At 31.7% G+C, this 26,669-nt stretch overlaps 1 protein-coding gene across 8 annotated transcripts in view; it reads right to left on the reverse strand.

The window, feature by feature from the left end:
• The window catches only part of LOC127725395 (afadin-like), a 93,308-nt gene that overhangs the window by 62,083 nt on the left and 4,556 nt on the right, over positions 1 to 26,669 (reverse strand). For 5 of the 8 annotated variants that reach the window (XM_052232325.1, XM_052232331.1, XM_052232330.1 and 2 more), the window contains exons 2-12: positions 24,279 to 24,468; positions 20,262 to 20,356; positions 14,320 to 14,593; positions 8,636 to 8,793; positions 6,689 to 6,803; positions 5,842 to 5,991; positions 4,955 to 5,040; positions 3,402 to 3,608; positions 2,681 to 2,862; positions 2,033 to 2,136; positions 1,037 to 1,242 (exon numbers count right to left, since the gene is read on the reverse strand). In XM_052232325.1, coding sequence (XP_052088285.1) covers positions 1,037 to 1,242; positions 2,033 to 2,136; positions 2,681 to 2,862; positions 3,402 to 3,608; positions 4,955 to 5,040; positions 5,842 to 5,991; positions 6,689 to 6,803; positions 8,636 to 8,793; positions 14,320 to 14,593; positions 20,262 to 20,356; positions 24,279 to 24,468 — 1,767 coding nt within the window. Of the gene's footprint in view, positions 1 to 1,036; positions 1,243 to 2,032; positions 2,137 to 2,680; positions 2,863 to 3,401; positions 3,609 to 4,954; positions 5,041 to 5,841; positions 5,992 to 6,688; positions 6,804 to 8,635; positions 8,794 to 14,319; positions 14,594 to 19,170; positions 19,217 to 19,490; positions 19,542 to 19,618; positions 19,683 to 20,261; positions 20,357 to 24,278; positions 24,469 to 26,669 lie in introns of those variants that run through there. The other 3 variants (XM_052232327.1, XM_052232328.1, XM_052232329.1) reach the window with 3 other exon arrangements.

Here is a 26,669-nt window from a genome sequence, read left to right on the forward strand (position 1 = left end):
ATTTGTTGAAAGCCCATTTTCCTAAATAAATCAACTTCGTCCAAACCTGTCTTAGTATGTTCCTGTAAATCATTTAAGCATGTCACTTATTCAGTTTTCTTCGTATGTTACATCAATATTAATAGTGTGTTCAATTACGGGAACAGCAAACATTCCCTTCACCTAGATCACTTCGAAACAAAAGAATTGCTGTCTTTGCCCTATTAGAATAGAAATAATTCATGGGGGCTTGAATTTATATTGATTTCACCACGGCTTGGCTCTTTATGCAGATATTTTACCCCTCCCTATCGCTCGTGGTAAAATATTTAGCATAAAGGGCCAACCCATGGTAAAATCACAATAAATTCAAGCCCCCATGAAATATTTCTTAAACAATATAAGAAGAATGTGTCCGAGGACAGGCAAGCCCCCACTCGTTAGCTTATAATACACGACAATACTTTTTGAGAGGATTTGATGTTACTAGTAGATTTTTAAAGAGTTCTATTGTTCTACTCTTAGGTATTTGTGTGCTGTGTTATTTTCATATTTTTCACTGTTTTGTTTTTATTTATTTCTTATGTAATAAGTTTTCTAATAAGTTCTATTGTATCCAGTGAATTGTTCAGTTCTTAAATAATGCTTTGACTCTTTGACTTCTAATTTCTTTGTTTACTTTACTTGTTTATTTGGTAAACAAAACATTTATGACCTTAATAGTAGTTAAGTGAAGATCACACTTTACGAAAAATCTGAGCATTGTGCTTAGTATTGTGTATGAGTTTCATAAACTTTACATGAGGCAAACTTATGTTAATGTGTGCAAAACAAAACAAATTGGCAATTTTCCAAGTTATAAAGGGGCATATCTCTAGAATGATAAGTGACTCACTGCCTCAATTCGAACTTCGTCTGCAAATTTTGGTTCTTAGCATTGTGTATGAGTTTCATAAAATTTGCATGAGGCAAACTGAACCCAAGACTGTGAATCAAAAATGGAACAGACAGATGGAGGGAAGGACGAAGGTCATAATATTTGAAACCTATAACTTACTTGGACTGCTTGGTGTACTAAATGAGATATCTTATTAACAAGTCCAGTAACTCTGTGAGCCCTGTCGTGTGGTGACATGTCTGGTCTGTATCCACCAGATATACAATATCTTACTGCCATGTAAGACGTATAGGTCGGAGCCAGTTTAAACTGGGTACCAGAAGAGTTGATTTCCAGTATAACAGATCTAAGGAAACCATCTTCCTCTGTAATAATGAAAATTGAAGTAGTTATTAAATCTCATCCTCAAAGTATAATGACATTTCATGATGGTTAATGTCCACTGACATTGTATAAAACATGATTTTTGTTCTACATTCTCGAACAAAAAAAGGAGTCAACTATTTTAATTCTAGATTTAATTCCCAGATAATAAACATCTTAGATAAATTAATCAGTTTACACACTTCATACTTTTAAACTACGTCACTGATTTGGCAAAAAAGTAAAGTCCTAAATTAAACTTTTGTTAACTCCACTCATATTTTTTAATGTCTATAAACAATTTTTATTTGTATGAATAAAGAAGATGTGGGTTACATGTCAATGTGACAACAACCCAGAGACATAACATAACAAATAGGCATCAAAAGAATAGACATAGGTGAAGGTCTAAATCTAAGTCTATAAAGTCCTGATGATTTTTTTATTGCTTCGATTTAATTTTGAAAACCAGAAATCAAAGTAAAAAATACACTACCAAATACATTATATATATACTGTATATTTGGTTTGACTGTAGATTATTACACCAAATCTTTTAAAAAAAAAAATCAGCAACAGCAATTCAACTTAATAATATGTAAAACTCTCTGAAAATAGAGTAACTTTAACATTGCTCCAGCATTTGAATTCTAAACCACAACAATCTTTAACATCCTCACATAGATTGTTGTCAGCCTTCCTGGGTAAATGTTTAAATAGAGCAACATTAAATGACACAATGCTGGCTTAACTCTATCAATCAAATCCTTAGAAAGAAATTTTTTTACGTACTATCTTCACGAAATTCTAACACAGCAGGAAGAGCATCCTCTTGTCTTGATGGAGGTGGTCGCCCATCTACCATATCACGTGGAGATGTCTGACTGGGTGGAGGCCTGTAAAAAAAAAAGTCAACATTGTGTTAAGACATTTTATGTAGGGTATTGAATGTTACTCACACATGGTAAGAGATATTTCTGTAATTCTGTATGCATTTTAACTAGTTCTGACCAGTTTGTTAAATTTGGATTTACCATAATGTTGATTAAATTTGTCTTGTGTAATTTCCCACAATAACCATTCAGAACATTGAACTCAGCATTTTCCATTAAATCATTAGAAAAACAGATTCTACCACTTCAACTGGTAACTACAATATTTATCCACTCTTGATATTTGTATTTAAAATCATCTTAGTAGCTTAACATTGTAATCAACAGAGTGGAAGAATCTATTTATTACACTAGCTTCAACAAGTACACAAAATTCTGTACTACTGTAGAATTTGACAAAACATGTAGGTATGTTTCATTGTGCTGGAAATTATTTATTATCCTTCCTTATTGTAGTCTGTATATCTTAACATTGATTGTCTCCCATGATCTCAGGAAAACTGTTTTTGTATTATAACAAAATAATTGAACTAAATTTTAAATCTACCTTTTCTGTTGAACCTCCATAGGTTCAGGTCCCCTATCACTACCTCTAGGAGAAGAACTTCCCAGTGATTCCACTTTACCATCAACATCAAAATTAGTCTCATGTACTTTAGCATGTGGTGGATGCTGGGGTCCAGGTCTTTTTTGCTGGAAATCCATTGGCATCTGTCCTTTCCTCATTTTCTATAATACATATAAACATCACACTTTAGTAGATATTCATATCAGATCACGAGATATTAATACATATAATTTACATTGTGTCTTATGATTCAAAAGTGTGTGTGTGCATGTGGTCAATTTGATGACTAAAGAAATCTTCATAAAAGTGAAAAGTTTGTAACTATTAAATCAGATTTCTTGCAAATAGGTTTTCAACCATTTGCTTAACAAAATTGAGCCTCTTCGACATAAAAAAACACCAAATTGAGCGAAATTACCTACGGGAAAAAACATTTACCAGTAGTGTTAAATAATGAGACATTGATACATTCCAATTTATGATAAAATTAATCATTAAAAATAAATAAATGGAGAATGTGTCCATGGGACACAGATGATGCCCCTGCTGGCATATAACGTTATAAAGGGACATCATAACATTTGCTTGAGACAAACTTAAGATAGAGAATGGGAACCAATTTTGGATGTATGTACAGAAGGACAAGGTTAACACTTAATGCCCCCTCCTGTGACGGCGGGGGCATAAAAATATTTCTCACCTCCTCAAAATGAGGGTCCATAAATTTAAAGACATTCAGTTTTCCAAATCTGAGTGTCATTCCATGTCTTAGTGTCGTAGTCTCCTGGATCCGCTGGTTGTTAACGATAGTTTCTGATTCTGGACTTGTTGGTGTGATAGTAACAATACCATCCGACTGAGTCAGGCCAATCACACAGTGTCTTGGCTGTACATTAGGACCATGAAGCTTAAAGAAGTAATAAAATAGTCACAATATCAAACAAAATGACATCACCTTGGCTGTTTATTAGGACAATGAATCTAAAAATAAGTCATACAAATATCACTATATTACGCCAATTTCACTTTGGCCTGTATTTGGACAAATGAGCAAAAATAGTTGTAACTAAATCCTATATTCCTATTCACAAAATGGTTTGAATAGATTTCAGAACATCTTTTTTACAATTTGTTCATCAATTTCAATAAATTATAAAAGTTACATTAAGTTAAAGTAAAATTTGATACTGTAAATTCAGAAATTATTGCGATTTTTGAAGTATGAACAAAAATGCAAGATTAATTATTGTAATTAAAGAAAATTTGCATACATAGATGTATGTATTAGATATCAGGATGTGAGTTCTTATTATTGCAATTCTCATCTATCCAATTATTTCCATTAATTAAAAACTCGCAATAAATTCTGAATCTACAGTAACCAAATACAACCAAAGGTAAATTGAAGACCACATGTTCATATTCTATAAAACTGAGGCTATTCTTGTTTGTAATTCTCTCATGCAAAATTGATATTGAACGACTTTAGCTATTCTGCTTATATAACTTTTAATCTCATTTTATAGTTTTGGTATTCCAAAATGTTGGTTTCGTGTGTCCTGATGAAGATTACCAAAAATTGTTATGCACAGGGAAATTGGTATCATATGTATTGTTACGGAACATCACACAAAATTTAAAAGGCTTAGATTTCATACATGAACAGAAAGCAAACCGTGTGATAAAACAAGTATCAATCACAGCAGTATGTCTTCTATTCACCCCAAAATAGTAAGCCAAATCATGCAACATCTGTTGACACAAAATATTAAAAAGTTACTTCTTTAAAACTGAATTTTACTGTGTGTATTGCTGTTTGTTTGTTTCTTTCACATTGACTAGAGGTATAGGGGGAGAGTTGAGATCTCACAAAAAATGTTTAACCCTGCGGCATTTTTGCACCTGTCCCAAGTCAGGAACCTCTGGACTTTGTTAGTCTTGTATGTTTTTTTAATTTTGGTTCATTTATATGTTTCAGAGTTTAGTGTGATGTTCATTTTTGCTGAACAAGTATACATTATTGTTTAGGGGCCAGCTGAAGCCCGCCTCAGGTTGCGGGATTTTCTCCCTGTGTTGAAGATCAATTGGTGGCCTCAGGCTGTTTTCTGCTCTTTGGTCTGGTTGTTGTCTCTTTGACGCAATCCCCATTTCCATTCTCAATTTTATTATTACCAAAACAAATTTTTAACATCTTTCTTTAAGAAAACACTGCCACAATAATTGTTGGTTTTGCTCTTCAAACCTGATTCATACCTGTATCAACATATTTCTATCTGTTCCTACTTCAGTAAACTTCATATTTAGTCTACAAACTTTCCCTTTAGGATTATCTGATCCATCTGAAAACAATTAATAAAGAGAAATTATAAGGAAATATCTACAGAGAACTAAATAACTTATATGAATGATTTGCCTTTCAACAAAGCACAATAAAGTATCTATCTATGTATATACACATGACATGAGTGACAGTTAACACTGATAAATACTTTACAACTTAACATTTCTTTTTATAGCAATAAATATAGTATACAGTGTTAAATTTTCATAAATCTCAATGTTTTATTGTGTGTACATATACCCCAGCATTGTTTGACATTGACACAGAAGAACATAATCATATGGAATGGAAACAGGTCTATTGTTGAGACAATATGATGAACTATAGATGTCATGTGATTCTTTGTTTCATTGGGTTGCTGTCTTATTTATGTTTACTCGACTTCTCCTTATATTCATATCAGTTAATGTATTATATTGCTTCATCTTTTTTCTGGCCCAATTTTCATGCAACAAACCAAAACATTGCAAAATAGTGACAGACTATCAGTATGGTCTTGTAATTCAGTGGTTGTCGTTTGTTGCTGTATATCATATTTAATTTTCATTTATTGTTTTGTATATGTGGGTTTTCTAGTTTGAATTGTTTTATATTTTGTTATTTTGGCCTTTTATAGTTGACTGTACAGTATGGGTTTTGGTCATTGTTGAAGGACGCATGTGACCTTAGTTGCTCACATCTACGTTATTTGGTCTCGGGTGGATAGTTATCTTATTGGCAATTATACCACATTTTCTTAATTTTCAAATGATGATTAGTAGATTAATCATTTTTTCTGAATACTACATTGTTTACATACCAGGGTTTAACTCCACCAGATATGGTAATTGGTGAGGTGGTATAGTGTCTTTAGTAGGTCGTAAATCCTCATGAGAGACAGCTCTGATCTTTTTATGTTTTGTTTTTTTGGAATCAGCAGGACGTCTCTTTAACTGAAACATGACTGTTCCTGAAATCAAATATCAATATCATATGATATAATATATTAATAATAATATAACTACAATAAAGAAATGTCCTTTCTAATTATTCCTATCACATTTTTAATCTTTATGTTATTCTTTAACTTTTTCCCAGTGAAAATGCCAACTATACTTGCATACAATTATTGCTTATTGTTAAAATCTAAGGATATAATATCCCTATAAAATGTAGACAATTATAAGTGCAAACTCAAATTAGTGTATGCTTTTTTAAATTTAACTTTGTAAAAGATGGGCTTTATTAAGTAAGTAAATATTTCAATCTTTTTCTGGGAAAGGGATTCAAATATATACAGGGTATATACTTTATATATACCATCATACAGTGTAAGTAAAGCTTAAACAACAACCTGAGATAACAGACCAACATAAAACAAAAACAAAATGCTTTCAACAATCATGTCTTTCTCATTTCAACATGTGTTTTTTAGGATCATTTCTTAAATAAAAATCATTTTAAAGTTAGCATATTTAAATCTGAATTGTCAAGATTCAGTTAACCTTACTGGTTGGTAAAAATTTCTATCATGAATTAGGATCAATTTTAACCAACCTAAGAATTAATAAGACAATAGGTTAACCATCGATGATTTTTTCTCAGACATCAACATTTTTATATCAGATTTCACTGTGAGATCATCTACTAAACATATGACCACTAACCTTCGCTAGGTGGAAATCTCATAGCAATACCCAGAGGACATTCATGTGGTTCCATCACCCTTTCTTGACCAATGGCTCCTCCATGATATTCTCTTTCTCCTGTTGGTACCAATACCTACAATGAATAATCAATCAAAAACATATCAGTGACAATTTTCATGACCAGCTAGAGAATGAATAAATATTTTGTACTTTAACATCCAAGATAATATAATTACTTTCTACTTCAACATCTCAAAGAAAAATAAACATTTATTCTGTATAAGGAACACCAAGGCTCATGTGATTTGTTTCACTTGTCTTTGGAGAGCAGCTCGTCCACACCAAGCAAGGTTATTCTAATTTTGTGGAAATGTTGTACTGTGTATCTGCTCAAGGTGGATCATCACTATATATTTCCTCAGTTAGACTTTTCTTATATTTTGCCAAAATCAAGATTTTGTCATGCTCTTTTGAAAAATATAATCAAAAGTATGGGTCATCCTGTTATTTTTCAAGCTACAAGTCGTCCTAAATTGCCCAATTTGGCATAGATTATTCATGAAAAAACACTTTTTTGTGATTAAAATGAAATCCATGAGAAAGAAGTTTGAAATAAAATATGAGAAGATAGGTTTTGTAATATGCTTTAAGAAAATAAAAAGAAAAAATGGTGTCACTGAACTTGTTTTCTTGCTACAAGTGAAAATTTCACTGTCATTCCAACATAAAATTTTTACAAGAGTTATATCCCCTTATATGGCTAAGTTAAAAAATTGAATTGTACAAAAACAAATATTTAGAATTTGTTTAAACAGTCTAAATAATGCAATAAATCACTTATTTTTCTTTATTTAAACAAAAAGTCTTACACATTAATTGTCAATCTGTCTTAATATTTGCAGATTTAAGCAAAGAACTAGACCGATTGAGTACTGCTATCTTACAATCCAAGATGGTGGTGCAGTATACAGTTAAACTACCTTAAATCGATGTAGGTCTTTAAAAAAAACCCGTATTTTTGTGGAAAAGGTAGACACGCTGGAAGTTTTATCCACTCTGCCTAAGCCTACTGTGATCAGGTAAAAAAATCAAATTTTCTTGAGCTGTACATCCTATCATATAGATGTATGTTTGTCCTGTATATAATATGGGCATTCATTTAATTAAATCCATATATATACTTAAATTTTCCAACTCCTATTCAGTCTTGAGCAGTTTTCATAACAAATTTTGAGCAGAGAACCTGGGATTTATAGATTTATATTGAGAAACTTTTTCATACCAGTGTGGAAATAATTTAATTTTTTGCCAGATATATGTATTTAAGGATATTTTACATTTGTATTATAAAAGAGTAAAGAAGACATTGAATAACCCATACAGAAACTTTTTTAATTAGTAGACAAATTCTTATTTTCAGCAAAATCTGGGATCAGAAATACTTTTTCCATGCCTAGACTTTGGCTATACTTCAGGAACTTTTTTATTTTATCAGCTCCAACATTTCTATGAGGTTTTGGATTTTCAAATATTTTGATCTAAAGCATCATTAAAGAGACATTTAATTGTCGCAATTGAGCATCTGATGCAGTAAAATTGGTACTGTTATAATGTTATTAACATTCTTAAAGTACAATACGGGTACTGGACTTTCATTATTAAATACTATTTTAATCTAAACCATTGCCAGTTCATTTTTATTCAAAATCAATCTGTTCTTATTTCTTTTGCAAGTTTAGCTTAATACTTTTCATTGAAACTTTCAAAATCAGAAAATATGAAAGTTGCTTCCATTCTTCCTACTGATCAATAGTACAGCAAATATGTTTTGGCTACCAAACATAAATCTATGGACTATGTTATTATAAATACAACATAGTGGACAACTGTGTACCTTTTAAAGCTTGAGGTATGGACTATTATGAAATATAAAAGATCTCTATTAAATCAGTAACATTCACAAACCTGGAAGAGACAAAAGTCTGATGGATCTTCTCTATCCAGATCATATTTTTCTAAAGCTTCTTTGATGACATACTCCACATCATCACCAGTAGATAGAAGTAATGTTTTATAAGGAATGTCTGGTCTTAATGTCTCACCATAAATCTTTAATGTTCCACCTGAAATACAAATATATAAAACATAAGTACATACAAATTTATACAATCTCAATCTGGAGATCTGATATGGTCAGCTTTTGAATAATTCTACTGAGTGTACAATGTAAAACATCAATGATACCTGTGGTTCCAAACAAAAAGCTCTGAAAACATGGGAATATAGTATTATTATTAGCATGACATACTTCTAATTATTAAAATAAGTATATCTGGTAGTGACAATCTGATTAAAATCCAATGTTGTGATACGCTAGGGTGGAGAGTATTCTAGCAGTGATTTTGCTAGCGCCCATCATTTTCGTCATTTACGAAACGGTTTTCAAAATGACGAAAGTATTCCAAATCAATTTCGTCACTTAAATTTGGAAAGAGTAAAAATATTTTCGCATGAAAATTCCATCATTCTACCTGTCTTATTGTTTATGACCCTCAGCTAATTAACATTTACAACAGGTGTTATAAGTTGTGATTACAGATAATCAGCTTATCGCCATCAGATGGGACACTAATCCGTTAATTATTTATCAACCTCATAATTGATCATCATAATTATTTTCCCCAGTAAAATCAGTCAGTCGGAATTTCAATTTCAATATTTATCAAACGAGCACAATTTGCAGTTCGTTTGTCGTAGTTTCGTCATTTGAGTTTTCCCTCGGACAGTTCGCATTTTAATTTCAATATTTCTCAAACGATCACAATTTGCAGTTCGCTTGTTGTAGTTTCGTCAAATGAACGTATTTTCGTCATATTTGATATAACTTTTAATCAAAAACTTTCGACAATTTTGATTAAAAAGATAGAATTTTATTCATAACATTCAGAAATGTTTTCACGAGTCAAAAAGGTGCTTCCTTTACGGTGAACTGCGCATTGGCGAAAGTGTTCCTATGAATTTAAAGACACTAAAACTTAAAATACAAAATAATTAAGTATCAAACTAAACTAGAGAGACAAATATAGTTCTTATTTAGCAAATTTAATTTAAAAAATGATAATTTCCTGCCTTTTTTTAAACACGAACCAATCCGTAGATGAATCCGGATTCATTCTGAATTTATTATCCACTTGTCACTTCCCATTTACATTTCATTTGGAAATCGAAAGTAAACGTGATCTATTCATGATAAATTAGAATTGTTCCAATAAGGATTTGTACAACTTCATAGAATTAATTCTAAATATCGCTTTAAAACATTTTTAAGGATAATAAGTAAGAATAAAGCAGTGAAATAGTCCTTGCAAGTTCATTTATGACTTATGCTGTGATTCCTGGTTTTAAAAAAAAAAAATGGATCCCAACTTTTGCTGATTAGGAATGTACCCTGAAACTAACTGAAGTGAAATTGTGAATAAGATTTCTATATGTTATATCATAATCTTTGTATTAAAGTGCCACATCAGTCAAATCATGCAGTAACTGCCTAGTATGCCTTCATAGTCTGACAAAGATGAAAAAAGTATAATATACATCCTAGGTCCCTTGCTGCTACCCAAAATAAGGTTGATTTTCATCCCGCGCAAAAGTGACTAAAGCCCTCAAAATCCTAGCTTAAACCCTGATCCTAGTGAAAACTAACAGCTGATTTTTATGAGATTGTGGTAATCATCAAATTCTCTAATTTCTATTGTCTCAGATTTTAAAGGAATTTGTTGCTATTCATTGTTTTTATAAAGCTGATACATTTTCTGCTCTACATAACATAAATAATTATGTATGCAAAACGCTCACACCTTTGCTATATATCTAAACCAAAGATATAACAATATCTATACTTCCCACAAGGACTATTTTAACATCTTTACAAATATAAAATTCATTCATTTAAACAACCCTTATTGTTTTGAGAATCCACATATATGTATTCAAAGACAAATGGAACCGACTATCATGTATGCACACTAAAACTTTAGGTAAACAGTGAAGCTGATGATCTTTTTTATAATGATAATTGTTTTCTTACAGTAACTTGAATACAATGATGATACTTTCAGATAACCTGTTGATGGACCTTAGACTTAAGTTACATTATAATCAAATTTTAATGACATCAAAGTTTGCTGAAGGCATTATCTATGCAAAACGACATCAAACTTAGATGTTAACTTGTCCAAAACAAAAGTTTTAATTTTTAACAAGCCTGGAAAATTTTTGAAGGAATCACTTTGTTTAGATAATGAGGCTATAGAATGTGTTAACAGATATAAATATTTAGGGATAGTCTTTACTTCCAGTGGTCTTTTTCAGCAGGGGAAAGAAGAGCTATTCAAAAAGTCCTTAAAGGCAAAATTTAAACTACAAAAATCCATGTCAGCTTGTAATCCAAGTATTGATACTGCAATCCATTTATATGATCACACAATAAAACCAATTTTATTATATTGTAGTGAAATCTGGGGTACCTTTAAGATTAACTCTGCTGCTTGCAAGAAAAAAAGTGATTATCTATTTGAATTAATTTACATAAATGATTATTTGGAAAAATCACATTTCAGGTATCTAAAATATATTCTTGGTGTAAATAAAAAAGCCTCAAATTTGGCAGTGTTATCAGAGGTTGCAAGATTTCCTCTTTATTTTTCTGTCATTATATCTATGGTAAAATATGTACACAGGCTTAACAAATTGGACGATGGGTTACTTTATGATGCTTATGTTTGTAATAAAATTTTAGATGCAGGAAACATTAATTGTTGGTATTCATCTATGAGATATGTCCTTCAATCACTTGATATACAAAATTTGAATACAAAGCTCAATAGATTAATTAAATTTGTAAAATGTAAACTTTGTAACAGTTTTAAAACATTTTGGGGGGTCAAAAGATCTGATACCTTATCACAAGGTAATAGTAAATTAGAAAATTATTTCAACCTCAAGACTGACTTCGTAAAGGAGGCTTATTTATCAATTAAAGATTTTAATATAAGAAGAGCTATATGTAAATTGAGAATAAGTGCACATGATCTTAAAATTGAGAAAGATAGGTATAGTAAAAAATACATAGAGAGAAGTCAGCGTCTATGTCATCACTGCCTATCACATGGATCAAATTCTATTGAAGATGAGACCCATTTCACAGTAAGTTGTCCTTTATATAACGAACAGAGAAAATTATTATGGGATAAAGTAAACAGTTTTTGTAATAATTTTAAAGAATTACCCAAGGATAAAAAATATTTCTGGCTGTTCACAAATGAGCATTTACCAACTCTTATGTGCCTAGGCAATTATATAATTAAGTGTTTAGAAATAAGATCCAGGTGGATACAAAATATATAAAATTATTATGCAATTATTGTTAATGTTATGTAAGACACATGATGTGTTAGGCTCTGATCCTGTCCAATATATGATAGTATTATATTAGGATATAGTTTTTCTTTTTTCCAATCATATTGTGCTTAATATTGTTGTAAATGATGCCCTTTATGGGTTCTTGATTAGATTAATAAAATTCTTATCTTATTCTTATCTTATGCAGGATTTCTATTTATCTTCTGGTTCAACTATTTTTTATGGCTGTATGTTGACTGAAATTGTTACTTTCTCTGGAACTATCAATTTGACCTTTTTGTCATGCTTGTATAACAATATTCCTATCTCTAGATGTTAATATTGGTGTACTTGTGTTATAGCATTGCTGTCTCTAGATGTTAATATTGGTGTACTTGTGTTATAGTATTTCTGTCTCTAGATGCTAATATTGGTGTACTTGTGTTATAGTCTTCCTGTCTCTAGATGCTAATATTGGTGTACTTGTGTTATAGTATTGCTGTCTCTAGATGGTAATATTGGTGTACTTGTGTTATAGTATTGCTGTCTCTAGATGCTAATATTGGTGTACTTGTGTTATAGTATTGCTGTCTCTAGATGCTAATATTGGTGTACTTGTGTTATAGCATTTCTGTCTCTAGATGCTAATATTGGTGTACTTGTGTTATAGCATTCCTATCTCTAGATGTCAATATTGGTGTACTTGTGTTATAGCATTTGTCTCTAGATGCTAATATTGGTGTACTTGTGTTATAGTATTGCTGTCTCTAGGTGCTAATATTGGTGTACTTGTGTTATAGTCTTCCTGTCTCTAGATGCTAATATTGGTGTACTTGTGTTATATAGTCTTCCTGTCTCTAGATTCTAATATTGGTGTACTTGTGTTATAGTCTTCCTGTCTCTAGATGCTAATATTGGTGTACTTGTGTTATAGTATTGCTGTCTCTAGATGCTAATATTGGTGTACTTGTGTTATAGTATTGCTGTCTCTAGATGTCAATATTGGTGTACTTGTGTTATAGTCTTCCTGTCTCTAGATGCTAATATTGGTGTACTTGTTATATTATTGATCTCTAGATGTCAATATTGGTGTACCGTACTTGTGTTATAGTATTGATGTCTAGATGTCAATATTGGTGTACTTGTGTTGTAGTATTGCTGTCTCTAGATGCTAATATTGGTGTACTTATGTTATAGTACTGCTGTCTAATTAACACATAACCTCTTATTTATATAAGATACTCCCATCAATGATGACCAACAGTAGTCAAAATGCTGCTGCTTTGATATCAAGTTGTGAGTTAATTTATATATTTCAATATTTCTGCGACTTGTCAATTTACCTTTTCATAATACTATATTTTTGATTGGATTTACAAGTTTGTAGATCAAAATTTCAAACTCATTATATGTTTTGAATGATTAAACGGGTGGTGTCAATGTTCTCTGAACGTAGATCCTATTTCCATATAATGAAAGTACACTGTGAGATGTTACCTACAAATATTTACAGGTACAGTAGGATAAATACATTGTATGTTTACCTGTACACACTTAAAATAACAGATGATATATTTAAAATCCTTCAGGAATTTAATTAAGAATATTTGATTTTTAATCTTTTTATCTAATCTTATTAAAGGCATTGGTTTCTAGAAACTGTTTATTTGCCAGTTACAACTTTTAAAAGTATAGTTATTTACATTTTATTTGCACAAACTCCCACATAATTATGACAATATCCTTGTCAGTACAGTGTATGTTCTGGGAAGGCCCACTCTTCCTAACAATGACTAGATATGCCCCAGTAAACAAGTAGGTATAACTATCAGTCTGATCAAAGAACATCTTAAAACAAGGAATAAATTTCATACATCAATGATACGAGGCTTTCTGGTGAATAAAATAAGTGTCATCTAAACATTTAACTTCTACACCTAAACAGTCATGTTCGTTAAACTGAAATAAACTTAGATAAAAACTTACATCATCCGGCAATGTTATGCCTTTAATTTTGAACTGGTTATAGATTAACATGGGTTTGTGAGACTTGTCAAATTTGGGGAATAAATATATATATCTTTTCAAACCAAATGAAAAGAATTTATTAGTATGGTGATATTTTAGTTGCTATATGCTATCCAAACAATCAAATTGTGTTTCATTCAAAACTTCCTGTGACATTGATGTTTCAATCATGATGTTTAAATCTTTTTAAATTAGTGTACATTCTTATATACATCACAGACCTTGTCCATCCTGTCCTCTGCACTGTTGTAATTTTTTCTCTACTTTCATCTGTCTTCTCCTTTTCATGACAGCCTCGGGATTGGAGATAGACCTAGTGAACTTTGACTCAGGCATATCTGTATACAGCTTGTCAGCTAAACCTCCACCATGGTCCTTCTGTTTCTGTTTATCTTGCTTTTTCTTTTCTTTCTTCTCTCTTTTAGACAGTTTTCTGGTGAATGTTTTACCAGCACCAGTATTTTCTTTATCCATGGCTGATATCGTAGGAACACCCTGGGAAATTAAAACACATAGTGATGAGACAATATGATCATGATGAGACAAAATGACCAAGATGAGACAATATGATCATGATGAGACAAAATGACCAAGATGAGACAATACGATCATGATGAGACAAAATGACCAAGATGAGACTATATGAACAAGATGAGATGAAATGCCTAAGCACAAAAATGTGCAGAAGTTGAGTTGATTCCTTTCCAGCAGTGCAGAATTTTGATTTCTCTCAATTAATTTCAAAAGTGGAAAAAATACAGTTAGTATTATAACTCTTATTTTTCTACTCTTTCACATAGATATGGCATACATACATTTTTTTAAATATTTCTTGATATTCCAGAGTAATGATTGACTTAAAGGGCCGTATCATTTTTTTAAATGGAAAGAAAAGATTTGTAACATGTAGGGATTTATAGAAAGGACTAAAATCCCTGACCCAACAAAAATATGTCTTGACATTAAGAATTCAAGCCATTATATACTGAAGGGGTAGAATCTAAACTGGACTTCATGTCATCAACTATTCTCCTATAATTCCATATTCTAGCTAGGACATTACATGTATACATGGTTTGTACATCTATGCTAGGACCAAGTTGTTGATTTTGTGATGACTTTGAACTGATTGTGTATAACCTACAAAAGCGGTTTATGATATAACACTTCTATCTAGAGGAAATGACTTAAATTGAGTCACCATGGAGAAACCAACCAGATGTTAAATATGTATCTCCAATATAAACAGTGATAATTCTACTTTAATGAGTTAAAGTTTACCTAAATCCCAACGTCCATTAATCCTAGAGGAAGAGTCAGGAATTACATAATATACTACCACATTGTATGTACTTTATGGGTGCTAAACAACGACAATTATTTAATCAAAGTTCTTAAAAGGGAAAAGTAGAAAATGTACAATAGAGTTAAATGCATTTGCTATTAATATGGGTTCAATTTACATTCACAGAACCAACTATACAATGTATTGTCAGTAAAGTTTAATACATGCACACTCAGAAGGTTGTATACCAGATTATAAAGCCCCTGTTTTATATACAACAACATGATGATGACAATAGAGAGAATAGGTAACAAAACTTATTACCTTGTAAATTCACACATTTTATTGTCTCTTAATTGTATATCTGACAATTTATTCATGTACCATGCCTGACAGATTGAAATAATTCACAGCTTCAACAAGACAACCATACATATCTTAAATATATTTTATTGTACAATTTACAATTACCTGTGAAATGTTCACACTTAATATATATATGGTATCTTTCTAATTATTTCTCCTTTCCTTACAATCTCATGATTGAAATTTTGGACAACTTTGTAAGTAAAATAACTGAACCCTTTTCATTTTGCTGCTGAAGACCTAACCTTCCCTTTACTTTTGTAAAATTTACAAATTGGTAACTTTTATTGGTTTGAATTTTGTGAATGATGGTATGAGACAGTAATTTCATGTATGAACAATTGTTCGAGGTAATTCTTTCTGCAGTCCTATTATTTCTTATATTTTTTCTGTTACTAGCTGAACATAATAATTGGAAAATTGTATTCAATTCTTTGATAAACCACTTTTTTTCTTTTTCAAATAGTTTTTCAATTTCCATTCATCAGTTATCCAAAATGAAAATCAAATCATTATAAAAGGTCACCGTCATGAAATTAATTTTCATTATTTTATCTATGACAGGCAGCTGTAAACATGAAACACAAAAGTTTTGTATTGAAGATAGTTTAGTTAAAATAAAATACATGTAACATATGGCTTCTCTCCTCATTTTTTCAAACAATTTGTTCATGCATTGATATATTCTTCTTGTTTTAACTTTTTTCTCATTTTCAGCATAGTTCATCTTATTGTTAGAACAACAAGAGTCAAAATTTGTCAACATCATAGAAAGAGGGAAGGAGGGATGGTGTTAAGATTATTGATACATCATTCTTTGTTTTTTCCTGCTCTTAATTACATTATTGCACAAAATATAGCTTATATATTTTTGCCCATCTCTGGTATTATTTGCAGAATGGACCCATTTTAGAAGAGTGTATCATCACAAGCTTTTTCAATTTGTATGTTTTTTTTTCCTCCCTCCTGCAGAAACATATTTAAAAATATTTATAAAATGAACAAAGACTGAAATTGATGACACAAAAAACAAGGCAAAAACACTGTGCATCAAACATGCTTCAAAAATAACATGGAAAATATTTCAATGTGTTCATTTCAGATAGAAAATTGATTTTAAAACAAACATGAGGATTTATTCCTTTAAAAACAATGCCACATATACATGATATAATGGTGTTACTTTCCATCAAGAAATGACACCGCTTCAAAAACATACATATAGATCATGCTGATTACCTGAGGATCCTAAAAATACCAAATAAAGCCATTAAAAAACAATTAACTGTGATCTGTTGACTCCATTCCAATAACCCTATAATGAACACATCCATGTACAACTAATTATTGAAGTTATTTAAATTGAATTGAAAACAATTGACCGACTTCATATGAGCATTTTTTTAATGTCCCAGTTAATGGTTAATGTTAACCAAAAGAAATAAGTTTTCAAAGATGGAGTGTTCTGGACCAGTTCTATTTAATGACAATTTTATCCCCTAGGCAGAAATAATATCGAAATGAATATAGGGGTACTGTAAATATTACAAGTTTTAAAACAAAACCAAAATACATTTTTTTTAACTTTTTCTTTTTTGTTGATTTTTGCATATATTACTGTGGATTTATTCATTTTTGTGGTCACCAATTTTTCGTGGATTGAGGAAAAAATAGTGCTTTCATGGATATTTGATTTCATGGTTTTGCCAAAGTCTGCCTACAAGCCTGTTGAAAATTTGTGCTTCATTTAACATCTAATTTTGTAGTTCACCTAGGCCTTTACCCACGAAATCCATGAAAGTTGGTATCCCACGAATTACGAATCCCCAGTACATGTGATCAATGGTTGCTGTCAATAAAGCATGCAGTTATGTCCCTTGAGGACATAAGGTACAGAACTATTAGGTCACTTATCATTTTAATCTTAGAAATCAATGATGTGTGACATAGATTAAACATTATCAGATCAAATATGACAATTATGAGGGATTATAATGTGATTTAAAATTAAGATTATCTGTAGATTAAACAAGTTGGAACTATTGATGACCCAAAGGTTTTTTTACACCCCTAATGTACTATGTATACAATATAAAAATAAGAAGATGGTCAGATTGCTGATGAGACAACTTTCCACCAGAGACCAAATGATGCAAAAGTTAGAAACCATATAGGTCTGACACTTAACAGCCTTCAACAATGTGCAAATTTTTTTTCCATCAGCAAATTGCACAGTATTCTCATAAAAATATCTATATAGCAACCTAATTAAACATGGGATTTTTTAATGCCATTTTGTTTCTAGAAATCATATCATCCCATTTAAGCAATAATGTTAATCACATTACCATGATGCTATAAATAAGGCTTAAGGCCCTCAGGGTAGAACACTGTAATGTAATCATGGTAATATAACACTTCATCAAGACATTTATCTTTATTTTTTGAAATTTTGGGGTCTTTTACAGATTCTTAAATGAACCCATGCAAAAAAATCAATACATCTGTAGGCATCACATTACACAGGACATTTACAATGGCAGAGGTTCAATAAAGAAACAATTGTAAATTCCTGAGATAAATTTTTATCTTAAGAATGTTTGTTTTACTTGTAGTTTAATGGAGTCATTAGCATCATTGTCCGTGGGTAAACCCTCGCATAACTACTTTTACATGTATTTACAAATAAGTTTATATCTTTGTAAACTTTTGAAATTGAAATTATCTTGATAACATTCAAACCAACATTTTTATTTATTTATACATTCCTAAATATAAAACAATATTAAAATTGTCATGCGTTTATAACCAGACATAAATCACTGTCATCTATTTTTAAGTTGTTCATTTGAATTTGTGAACAAGACATTAGACCATCTGAATAAAATTTGAAGGTTAATGTGGATAGCATTAGTCCACACAACACTACACAATAAAGACAGAGAACTCAGGTTCTCTGGAAGGGTCCATAGTTCCTACAGGCTTTTAAATAGGCATGGCAGGATTAGGTCAAAATTGTACAAAACATTAACTTTTGGCATCAACTTATCTCCATTATCAACTTCTGACAGACTTTGTATATTACTACCCTAAATGTAACCTATTGGATAAGAAATCGACTTTTGGCATCAACAGATGTGTTGTCAACTTCTGGCAGATTTTGTAAAATTCTTATCTTTTGAATGCTTCCTATAAATAATTGCAATGTTTAAGGGTTTATATGAGAATTTTCATGTTCAGTAAGCTGTGAGATCACGGTCAAAATCCTAAACTGACCTATATTTGAAAAAGTTTACACAATAATGACAATGTGTACAAAGATTCAAGTTGTAATACTAATAATAAGACTAATTGTACTATCATACTGAGGCAGGGCATAACAAAGATTAGGAATAACAATGCAGAGAGTACATGTATTTACCTCTTGTTTAAGGAGAAATCATCCCTCTCGGACATCTTTGCCCCAGTTAAGTACATGTATTTACCTCTTGTTTAAGGAGAAATAGTCCCTCTCGGACATCTTTGCCCCAGTTAAGTACATGTATTTACCTCTTGTTTAAGGAGAAATCCTCCCTCTCGGAAATCTTTGCCCCAGTTAAGTACATGTATTTACCACTTGTTTAAGGAGAAATCGTCCCTCTCTGACATCCTTGCCCCAGTTCAGTACATGTATTTACCTCTTGTTTAAGGAGAAATCGTCCCTCTCCGACTTCCTTGCCCCAGTTCAGTACATGTACTTACCTCTTGTTTAAGGAGAAATCGTCCCTCTCAGACATCTTTGCCCCAGTTAAGTACATGTACTTACCTCTTGTTTAAGGAGAAATCGTCCCTCTCGGACATCCTTGTCCCAGTTAAGTACATGTATTTACCTCTTGTTTAAGGAGAAATCGTCCCTCTCGGACATCCTTGCCCCAGTTAAGTACATGTATTTACCTTTTGTTTAAGGAGAAATCGTCCCTCTCGGACATCCTTGCCCCAGTTAAGTACATGTATTTACCTCTTGTTTAAGGAGAAATCGTCTCTCTCTGACATCCTTGCCCCAGTTCAGTACATGTATTTACCTCTTGTTTAAGGAGAAATTGTCCCTCTCTGACATCTTTGCCCCAGTTAAGTACATGTATTTACCTCTTGTTTAAGGAGAAATTGTCTCTCTCTGACATCTTTGCCCCAGTTAAGTACATGTATTTACCTCTTGTTTAAGGAGAAATCGTCCCTCTCCGACATCCTTGCCCCAGTAAAGTACATGTATTTACCTCTTGTTTAAGGAGAAATCGTCCCTCTCCGACACCCTTGTCCCAGTAAAGTACATGTATTTACCTCTTGTTTAAGGAGAAATCGTTCCTCTCTGACATCTTTGCCCCAGTTAAGTACATGTTTTACCTCTTGTTTAAGGAGAAATCGTTCCTCTCTGACATCTTTGCCCCAGTTAAGTACATGTATTTACCTCTTGTTTAAAGAGAAATCGTCTCTCTGACATCCTTGCCCCAGTTCATGATCAGTACATGTATTTACCTCTTGTTTAAGGAGAAATCGTCCCTCTCTGACATCTTTGCCCCAGTTAAGTTGAACAAATAATACTTTTTCATTGTCTAATAATCTTCTTTCATCTGTAAAAATAAAATTGTCATTTAAAATCTGTAATTTATGGTCTAGGGCCGAGTCTAACTAATCTTTGAACCAACTGTCTCTCTCTCTACTCTGTCCTTTTTGTGGTCACAAACAAATTTAATAAATCAACAGGTCCTCTTAATCATTTACACCATCATGACCATGTTATTGTTGATGATCACAACTGTGAAATTCTATATTTCGTATGTCATATATTTATATAAATGTATGTGACAGATCTATATACATGTCTATAAGTTACACTACTTTTATCTTTTCTACACTTTCAAAAAGTTTCATATACAATCTTTATGCATTGGAAAAAATATAATTGATATGTACATGTATGAGCTTTAGAAACAGGAAGGAAAGAAAGGCTTGTTGAATTTCTATCCTGTTTTGTAGCAAGTACCAATGAACATTATAGGTGTAATACCACCATTGATTTTCCCCTATTAGTCTTTGTTAAATTTGCACTTTTCAAAAAATTGTGCAGAATTTATCTTTGTTTCAAATAAAGAAATACTTGGCATGAGTAAAGATTTATCCTGTCCAGTACTATAGAAAAAATTTCACATAACATTTCATTGCATATAAGAAAATAACCATCACTGGAAGTTAACCAATCAAATTTTCCCCCTTTTTAAACCTGTGTACAAGCTTTAGTAACCATGTAACCTCAAGTTTCCAAAATATTCTATAGAAACTCCAAATAAAGAAATGATGGTGCTTTGAAATACCCAAGATATATGTTTATGACTCAGAAATGTTTTACTGCAATGAAATGTAGGATCAATTACCTACAACTGTCAAATTCAAGGGAATATTTTTTTTCGACCTATTTTCGTATGCAACCGGATGTGACGTACTATGATTTGGTGGTATTACACCTTATAGTACAAATGTATCTGACAATGTACATTTATTGCTATACTGTAAATTCAGAAATTATTGCGATGTTTTTATTGCGACAGGGTTATAATCGCAATAATTTAAACTCGCATTTTGAAATTTTTTATATGAATTAAACAGGATTTTTCTCAATATCGCAAAAATTAAAATTGCATTTTAGTCTAATGACAGCGGTATACCGTAATACGTCCCGTAAACGGGCGTATAAAAACAACAGAGATAAACAATTAAGACAAACGACAACAAATTATTTCATTTTAACATAATAATATCTTAATAATTTAAAGTACTGTCTTAATTTCAAATTTGATATGATTATGCATTTGTAAAAAATATGAAGAACATATGGTGAGGAGCAATTACAAGTTTTTTTTCCTTTAATCTACATAATCATACTCTCGTAAAATTACACCCTTGAAGCTATTGATACAATATTATATACATACATGTATGTACAAATGTACATAAGTCAATTTTTAAATAACCTGGAGCTAATTAACCATGTGTAAACTAAAGCCACTACTAGACATTCTTGTCATACTTGGTGTAGCAACTTTCTGTAATGTTTTGTCAGCTTGGCTTTATCTCCTTAGATAATACTAATCACCTCAGACAATTCATCAGATACTATAGCGTTTAAACAGCTTACAAAAGGTCATTCATAAATCTATCTTATACTTCTTTAAAGTCAGTTTAAAGTTAATTATTTTTCAAACTTGTTTTAAATTTTATTTCAAAGGTAAAGATGATTTAATAATAACTTATACAAGCCTTACAACATGTACAATGAATGATGTTGTACAAATATGTTAATTATTTCTGTATTTCAATGATTAATTTATTTTTTTTTGTCAAACTATACTTAACTGCAGATTAATAAAATTTGATACAATGTAGTTTTTATGTACCTTTGATTTCAGCTATTTTCAATATGTTGCAATCAGTTGGAAAATAGAACATGACATTGACAGTGACTAAATAAAGCTTTGCACTTGAAAGATCTGGTTGTAACTGATTGTGTATTTACAAATGTATCTTATACCAACAGTCATCAACATTAATCTGAGGGGATTGGTTTGGTCCCTATAACGTTCTTCTTTCAGTAAAAGTCTACACCCAGGAATAAATTTCAAAGAAATGACGTGCAAGATATTAATTGTTATATCTATCCTTAAATGTCAACAGGAGCAAAATGCTTGACCACTGAGTTCTCGAAATCGTTTCATCCCTGGTGGTCCTTGAAGAAAATCTGCTGGTCCTCACTATTATTTCTACTGCAAAATGCCACATTTGTGCTGGTCCTTTGCAAAATTTTGGTGATCAGGACCTTCAACCACCACTTTTAGAGAATTCTGTGACCCTTATATTTAATACCTTGGAGGCACTAAAATACCAAAAGTCCAAAAAAGACCAGCACCACCATGAACAAATAAGACCACTGACCAGCAACACCATGGACAAAGAAGACAAAAACAGTATATGTTACACCACACAGAAAATACAAGATTAATTGATTGGTTGCTTAACGTCCAGTAGAAAATATTTCAAGAATGCTCAGGACGAGTACAAATTAACAATAAATACAATAGGTAGTCCTGTACATGTAGAAGGTGCCTTTGGGGAAATTTGGACTGCCACTGGAAAATGAGGTTATCACAGTCCAGGATGAATGTCAGGGAAATTTGGACTACCACTGGAAAATGAGGGCATATTAGCTAGGACAGACATTTTGTCTTGCAACAGCCCCCTCAAAGAGTTTTTACAATAAAAGATTGAACAATGAGACTCAACCAAACACTGAGGGTGAAATCAGGTGCTCTGAAAAAGCAACCAGTTTGTGTTAACAACAAGGGGAACCAGTTGTGTTGCTCTTAGCAAGTAAAACTAGATGTATTTTGAGTAATTCCTCACTAATGGTACCCCCTCCCCCCCCCATAAGTATCCAATAGCAGGAAGTTGACAAGCAATGGTATAACATATTCACATGAAGTACGATACCAAATTTCAGGAAGCTTTGATTGGTATTTCATGTGTATCTGAGAAAAATGCAATGCAAATTTCATACATTATGGCCATTATGTGTAAGAATATAAAAGTTTTCTGTGAACAAGTAATGAGTGATGCATGATGTGAAATAGCATCACACAGTATATAATACATGTAAGTATTGGGGAAACAGGAAGTAGATAAGTGATGGATGTGAAAACGTATCGCTCATTATAGCATTCCCACATGTAGCTTTTTTTGCCACTTTTAGGAAGCTCTGATTTGTTCATCTTGAGATTAATGCGAAGAAAGTTTCCTGTGATGGACGTTAAGGACACATGGGAGAAAACTAGCATTGGGGTATAAATACCTTGATGTTTCTTACATCATACAGGTAGTTATAAGTAAAACTGAAAACCAAGGACTTGGATTCAGATTGTTTGAGTGCAGGGGCTCCACTCTTAAAATGTTACATGAATTGTATTACAAAATTCTACATGTATTTGTCTACAAACAATATAATGTATCCATAATTTTTTTTAAAGATTGAAAAGTACTGACATACATTTCTAACTGTACCACAGTGAGTCTACGTTAACAAAGTTATGTCAGTATCTGCTAAAGTACCATCACTACTGGTAAGATAAAGTACTCCCCAACTTGGATAACCCTTAAAATATATCCTGTACAGATAAAACAAGATAATGATTCTATCAAGTGTCACATTAAGTTATGTTATACACCACAAGAATCTTGTCAGATAACCATGATAAAGTTATCCAGAGCTCTATTGTGTGATAATATTGTAAAATTTCCCCTGTTTCATTGCAACTATTGTCAAGAATAGAATACAAATCTACTTTTTATTAACCTGTATGTGAACTTTAACATAATCAAGTTTTATGCCTTATCCATGTATATAAAGAAATAAACTTTTGGCATTCTTTGTTATTTTTTCAGTTTAGCAGGGAATACATATAAAATATGCTAATTCAGTACTGGCTAAAATTGTAAATATTATACCTCCATTAACGTGGACTTCATACAAAGCATATGAAGTTCTTGTCAGCATTCTCATATCTGGACGGAATTTCTCTATCAAAACATCCACGACCTCCTTTGTGGAGGCAGTACTGGCTACACGTATACATTTTGTCACTACATTTGCACCATCTTGGAAATAAAATCTCACTACACCATGGAATTCCAAGTTCTGGAAATAAAAAACAAATTATCAGAATTTTCAAGGTCCATATAATGCTAAAATGCATACAGCAAGTATGTTGTTCTCTATATATTGTTTGGTTATTTTTGTTATTGGGTTGCTGTCTCATTAACATACATTGTATATTCCACATCTCCTGTCATTATACATGAACATGTTTAAAACATAATACATTTGTAAATCAGGCATGATATTTATAAATGATGGTTGTAAAAGTTTTTTTTCTTGTTCTTTTCACAACTACTAGGATCTTGCAGCTATAACTAGCTGTACATATCTTTTTCAGTTAGGTTTTGCCAAAGATTTATTATTTTGGAGTTCATCACAATGTTACAGTTAGAACTCCACAAATTTTAAGCTCACCACATTACTACAAGTAATTTGTTGACTGTGCAATATGTCATGTCAACTCCATAACATTTGATATACACATGTATACATTGTAAACTAGACTTTTACTATTACTGCATTACATGTATGACAAGATTCATGAAAACACCCCCAAAAAACATAATTGTGTATTTCTACATTGTACATTAAGAGTACATTTGTAGTTTGTTTACTACTTAAAAAACTCAAAGAATGTGTTATACATTTGATAATTTAACTTTTACACTGTAACAAATTTTTACAATGAAAAGTGTCACACCAGCTACATTGTGTAGGTAATATAATACATTATAATTAGGCTATAGTAGAGTAGCCTTTAATGTTTTCACATTTTGAGATGGCCCAATGAACAAAATAACTACTTATCACATGACAAGATAAATCTAAGGTCTGATTTACTTGAAAACATACAGGTAATATGAGATCATGTGACTACACAGGGGTAACTTCCTATTCATTCTGACCTGTACTGGACATCAATCAGTCCATGTAAGTGGACTACATGTAAAATGTACATGTAACGTCTCTTAATAGACTGGTCATGTACTAAATGATTTCATTGGGCCCAATACTGATGATTGTTTTGTGGAACCATGTACTTCTTTCAAAGTCAGGAGTTTTGGTTTAAGCTTGCAAATGAAATTGGTATTATAACATACAATGTAATAACATGTATATGCATCTTATTATATGTTACATTTTGTACCATGTTATGTTTATATCTACACTGTACCATGTTATGTTTATATCTACACTGTACCATGTTATGTTTATATCTACACTGTACCATGTTATGTTTATATCTACACTGTACCGTGTTATGTTTATATCTACACTGTACCCTGTTAATTTTATATCTACACTGTACCCTGTTATGTTTATATCTACACTGTACTATGTTATGTTTATATCTACACTGTACCCTGTTATGTTTATATCTACACTGTACCCTGTTATGTTTATATCTACATTGTACCCTGTTATGTTTATATCTACACTGTACCCTGTTATGTTTATATCTACACCGTACCATGTTATGTTTATATCTACACTGTACCATGTTATGTTTATATCTACACTGTACCATTATGCAAGGATAAGATTATTAAAAGGGTGGTAAAGGGTTATTTTCGTGCAACGTTTTCGGCTTTTTTTATTTCACGTGTTTTCGTGTTTTGACTTTTATTTCTCGTTTCCTCGTGTTTGGTTCGATGTGCGTGCTTCGTGTTTCCCCTTATTTATTTTCCTTGTTCCGTGTCGGAGCACCTGAGATCACCCCCGGTTTTTGGTGGGGTTCATGTTGCTTAGTCTTTAGTTTTCTATGTTGAGTCATCTGTACTATTATTTGTCTGTTTGTCTTTTTATTTTTGGCCATGGCGTTGTCAGTTTGTTTTTGATCTATGAGTTTGACTGTCCCTCTTTTAAATTTCTTATGCTTGTCCCGCATTTGATTAAAAAGTAAACTGGGACTTATTCAAAGTCACCTCGGATATTTACAATTCTATATTATATGTTTGGTATGTAATAAAGTCCATCAAATTACTATGAATAATATTTTTTTCAAATCAGATGCAACTAGCGGACGCTAAAAGGTGACCGCAGGGTCTTCATGTCCATTAATAATGACTGCATGATCTCCAAGAACGGCTGAGTAATAACTTCTAGTACGTTTTTTCCTTAATATTTCCGATTTAATTTCTCGTGTTTCGTTTTGCCCGATTTTTATTTCACGTGTTTCCGTGTTCTGGGCCCCCTTTACCACCCTCTATTAAGTAATTCTGTCAGTGAGGTTTTTCCCC

This window comes from Mytilus californianus, unplaced genomic scaffold (genome assembly GCF_021869535.1).
Source record: "Mytilus californianus isolate M0D057914Y unplaced genomic scaffold, xbMytCali1.0.p SCAF_15, whole genome shotgun sequence".
In the NCBI taxonomy this organism is placed as follows: Eukaryota; Metazoa; Mollusca; class Bivalvia; order Mytilida; family Mytilidae; genus Mytilus; species Mytilus californianus.